This window comes from Prosopis cineraria, unplaced genomic scaffold (genome assembly GCF_029017545.1).
Source record: "Prosopis cineraria cultivar Desert tree isolate PC_DT_omini unplaced genomic scaffold, ASM2901754v1 PC2, whole genome shotgun sequence".
Classification (NCBI taxonomy): Eukaryota; Viridiplantae; Streptophyta; class Magnoliopsida; order Fabales; family Fabaceae; genus Prosopis; species Prosopis cineraria.
The window spans coordinates 45199016-45204499 of NW_026555333.1; the positions used below are offsets into that span (position 1 = coordinate 45199016).

A 5484-nucleotide genomic window follows, 5' to 3' on the forward strand; every position below is an offset into this window, starting at 1 on the left:
TTTGAGATTGATTGCAAGTGTTCAACTTTCAATATTGCATTTAGTTGTGCATTTTTTATATTTTTTAATTTTTTTTAAAAAACTTTAAAATAAGTAACCTGATCAATTTGTTAGGTTATCCAGTTACATCAAGTTGATCTCAGGTTAATTGGGTCATGTTCTCATCGGGTTAGATGGAAATCAGACCGGTGGAAAAGTTGGTGTATCGATTCATGAGTTGACCTGATTGATTTGATCTGATTTTTCATACAATGGTTGAAGTTGACTCAGTTGAACCATTTAGAAAAGGAATCGCGGGGAGCCTGTTGGGACTGCAAAAATTAAAATAAATATACCGTGAGTTAATGACAAAAGCTAAGCTCGCACACTCTAGCACCGCTCACAACCTTCCTACCTTAGTTGCTGAGAAAAATTAGGCAAAATTTCACGGCAAATCTCGACCAAACTTATTGAAAGTCAACCTATTAAAATTCTAAAACATTAGTTAAGTTTTTGAAAAAAAAATGAAACAAATAATTCAATTCCCTACATCAATTGTTCATTTTTCATACAAAACTTATTCATTTTTCTTATATTAATTGTTCATACATCTAACTTCACTTATTTATATTTATAATAGTGTTATATTGTTAATGAGAGTTGTAAATTTTTTCTATATCAATATTTTATTCATACATTATTTGTTCATTTTTCTTACATAAATTATTTATGCACCTAACTTCACTTATTTATATTTGTAGTGATGTTATGTTGTTAATAAAAATTATAAATTTTTACTACATTAGTTGTTTATTTTCATACATCTAACTTCATTTATTTATATTATAACATTATTATGTTGCTAATGAGTGTTGCAAATTTTTTTCACTAGTTATTTATTTTTATATATAAATTATTTATTTTCTCTATGTCAATTATTTTTATTTGAGGGGATTGGTGTTATTTGTGTTATTTCCATCAAAAATTTAATTGCAATTTAGCCTGAGTGGGACTCATAAAGATTAAAATTGATATTTTAAAATTTTAAAAGAGTTGATTGTTAATAAATTTGATCAAGAGGTCTACAGTAAAAAATTATTAAAAATAATTTTTTTTATTTTTATTAAAAGATAGATGTAAGAACTTATTAAATTTAAAATAAAATTAATAAAGTTTAAAAAATTTTAATTTTAATAAAATATATTAAAAATGACTTACAAACAATACGAGTGAAGCATTTGATTCTCTTTTACCAGTTTGCCCAAACACTCCTTCAATGGTTGCTCGAGGTCCTTCCATTGCTTAACCTTTTACGATGAATTGTCATGGTTTTTGCCTTTTGGAACCAACATTAATTTTAAACATTTTGTTTATAAATAAAAACAAAATATTTTTTAAACTGAGGGAACCTTGTTCACCATTATCAAAAAGCCTGTTCACAGGGACATGGACGGCTCAAAGTCCCAAGACCAATGATTTTAAGGAATCGAAAGAGGACCCACCCATGTGAAAACTGATGAGGAAAAAAGTAACCAAAGGGTAAAGTATGAACCACACCAAAAAGCTGCCTCCACGCGCCAAAAATGACCTTCCTTCTTCTCAGTTCATTCTGTTGCTGTAATATTTGGTTCCCTTTTAGCAGTTTACCCAAACGACCCAAACGCTCCTCCAATGGCTGCTCCGGGTCCTTCCACTGCCTCAACTTCTTTAATGAGATATCACGTTTTCTTGAGTTTCAGAGGCACCGATACTCGCACCAACTTCACCGATCACGTGTACGATGCTTTGCTTCAACAAGAAATGACGTAGATCTTCACAAAGGACATGTTATTAAGGACGAACTCCTCCAAGCTATTAAGCAATCTATGTTTACCATTGTTGTGCTCTCCGATAATTATGCTTCTTCTTCTTCTTGGTGTTTGAATGAATTGCAGAAGATCGCAGAATCCAAATACGATTTTAGTCAAACAATTTTTCCAATTTTTTACGCCATAAATCCATCTGTTGTACGGCATCAAAAAGGAAAATTTGCTCCAGCTTTTTAAGACCCATGAAGCAGGAACCAGCCTTGGTGTTTCGGGGGGGAGGGATTTTTGTAAAGAAAAAAGTACATTACTTCTGTTAAATAATATAATATATATTTAATTAAATCAAACATTTAAAGAAGTTAATTAATTATTTTTAAATTAATATCATTTTTTTATGTTCATTTTTATATAATACGATGTTTCTCTTAAACCTAAATGATTGGGTGGTTCATTTATTTAAGGTATTTTAGAGAAATAACTTACTAATTATATATTAAAAATTAAAAATATTTTATATTTTTTACATCTAATCTAATCTAAAAAATATCTTATATTTTTAAATAAAATGAATGTGTACATGTATAAATTACTAATGAAAAATAAAAAAAAATTTATTATCACAATTTAAATAATATAACTTATAAATAAAATAAAAAATTATTTTCTCTTTTTTATGAGTAAAATAAGAAAAAATATTATATAAATGTGTGTGTGTATTGTAGCTAGGTATATTAAGCTTTTTTTATTCTTTTTAAAACTTGTTTATGGGGCTAAATATTTGAAGACTCATATAAATATATGAGAAGAGGTGGAGGGCCCCCCCTCACCACATAGGTGGTCCCGCCCCTGCCATGAAGTTAGATTTCCAGGTGATAGAGTACGAAAATGGAGAGCAGCTTTAATTGAGATTGCTAATTTGTCTGGTTGGGATACAAGAAATAAGTAAGTTACCGTTAATTCCTTACCCATTTTTTGTTTGTCCATTCCCACAATCTTGCGTCTTAATTTTTTTCTTTATCTCTTTGTTTTTAGATCAAATTTTTTTATCATTATCCATATGTGACTCTTTTTTTTTTAAATGACGACATGTCAAATACATACTTGTTATAGAATGATATACGTTCTCTTCGTCAACTTTCAAACTTGGGAGAAAGCTGTCAAGTGTCAACTATAGTATTTCTGAATAGGAAGATTTCACTTGTGACCCTCAAAAACAAAAATTTAAATTTAAATTTTAATAAAATTTGAAAATACGTTATAAGTGGATAGTTTTTTTTATAAATTTTATTGTAGATAAAATGATCACAAAATAAAGGATACAAGTAAACTAAGTCAATAGCTTTTTATAATCCTCCACTTTTTGACAATAAGGCAGTGGATGATCGAAAGCATGAAAACCACCAATCTAGTTTGAAGTAACTGTAGCTAAGTAATGAGTATAAAAATTAGCTTCTCTTTACATCAATTCTATAGTTACACTCTAGTCTTTATACAACAAAGATCTAACATTGGCAAGAATGTCAAAGTAAGATTGTAATTGAATGTCATTTCTAAAGAGATGATTAATCGTTCGGGCACAATCATTAAATACTGTAACCTTACCAAAACCCCTCTCTGTAAAGGCCAAGTAAGATAGCAGATACTGCTTCAATTCTCTTCAGGCTTGTTTGGATAGCCTTTTAAATTAATTCTAGGTTCAAAATCATAATTTTAAAATTTTTTATCTAAATATCTCAATTTTTTTCAAACTCTATTTGATTTCAAAACTCCATTTGGGATAAGCAAAATTTATTATATTTTAAAAAATCAATTCTGAACATTATTAGAATTACCCACTCAAAATAGTAATTACCTACTCAAAATTGATTTTTAAAAAAATATCCAAATATTATCAATTTTATTATGACTAACTTCTAAAAATTTATCCAAAAATCATCACATTTTAATAATCAATTTTTTTTATAATAAATTATTTTTAATTAAAATCCAAACATATTTTTAAACTCTTAATTAAATTTGGTGGTTAATTGATCATGCTTTCGTTTGTGCTACAACTGATAAGAAGTTTCACAAAAAAGGGATCTGTTACTTTTCCTTTCAGCAATGGGACCACCAGCTTTTTGTAATAAAATGATAAAATGGGTTTCGCTTTTTTAACCACCAAACTGTTACTTTTGACTTCTTCTCACCAAAATATGCCTATGCTAGTTCCATTACCACTTGTTAATTTGCGTCGTATTCATGTTTTTATTACAAAAAAATTATCATGTGGACTTCCAAATTATTAAAATATAAAAGAAATTTTATATTTAAAGATTAAAAAATAAATTATGAATATATAAATTTAAAAAATATTTAATCAAATAATTTAAACTATTTTGATAGAGTATATTATCCTTAAATATATTTAATATAAAAAATTTAATATAATATCAGAGTCATTCGATTGGTGACAAAAAAAAAAGAAAAAGAATGAAAGATGAAAACAATACAACAAGACATTTGAAAAAAAAAAAAGAAAGAGAGAAAGAGAAGAAAAAGAAGAAAAAATTAAATAAACTTAAAACTTCTGAAACTAAAAAAAAATACAAGCCTAAGTAAGAAAAAAATTGAAAAAAAAAAGAGAGATAAAAAATAATAGAAAGAATATTAAAATAATGAATCGTAAATATATAAGCTTAAGAAATATTCAATCAAATAATTTAAATTATTTTTGTAGAATATATTATCCTTAAGTATATTTAATATAAGAAATTTAATACGAATGAATTATTAAGTGAACTTGGTTACATTTAAATGATTCAAGCATGACTCATAATTAAAATTTTTAAGAATGACTTACTTCCTTAAGCCCTCTTTTGTTCCATTAGCTGTTTTTATTTAGCAAAGATCAAGATAAAATGAATTATTGGGAAATAAACAAACATTATTATTAATATTTAGAAATTTGGACAATTTTTATAATTAACAAACATTATTACTTGAAATGTGTCATTCTTGTTTATAATTAACCCAAAAATATCTGCAGGTAAAGGAAGGGAATGGATGTTTTGAACAAATGCTATTTTCATTTTGAACGTGTAACAATACTTATAAAGTTGCAAAAGAACTGTGACATACATGCCTCAAGTAAGCTCAAAAGAAAGAAAATGAACTATGGATCACATGGGTAAGGCAGCCAAGCACATGCTTCATGTGACTTAGCAAAGGTAGGGCATCCAAGTTTTCTCGATTATAGTGTCCAATCCCACCCTGCTCAAATGTTACTTCCTTAGCTTCAAGTAGACTCTGCCATTTCAACTTCTATCTTCAGACAGTACTGATATGAAAGAATTGGAGTCGGCAATTTAGATTAAATTTTAACAAAGTTACTGTTCTATTTAAAATATATTTATATCATTTAAAATATATTTAAAAAGTTAATATAATTTTTAATATTAAATTTAAACTGTCAAATTAATAATATATTTATTAAAAAATTATAATTTTTATATATTTTTATTTTTAAAATATAAATTAAAAATAAAAATTTAAATTTAAATAGTTTAAATTTAATTTAGACTGTTGAAATTTTTTTCAATCTCAGTGAAGAGGAAGAGGCCTCCTCCGTGAAATCTAGCTAGTTTTACGCATAGGATATAGTGGGAAGCCACATGGGTCCAGAGCAGCGCATGTGCTCGCGGCAACAAAGAAGATA

The 5484-nt window shown here is 27.1% G+C and overlaps 1 protein-coding gene across 1 annotated transcript; it reads left to right on the forward strand.

Moving 5' to 3' along the window:
* The first annotated feature begins 1562 nt into the window (after positions 1 to 1562).
* Positions 1563 to 2024, forward strand: LOC129302813 (TMV resistance protein N-like). Its single transcript, XM_054941687.1, has one exon. The coding sequence runs from the start codon at positions 1563 to 1565 to the stop codon at positions 2022 to 2024; it is 462 nt and encodes a 153-aa protein (XP_054797662.1).
* The last annotated feature ends 3460 nt before the right edge of the window (positions 2025 to 5484 follow it).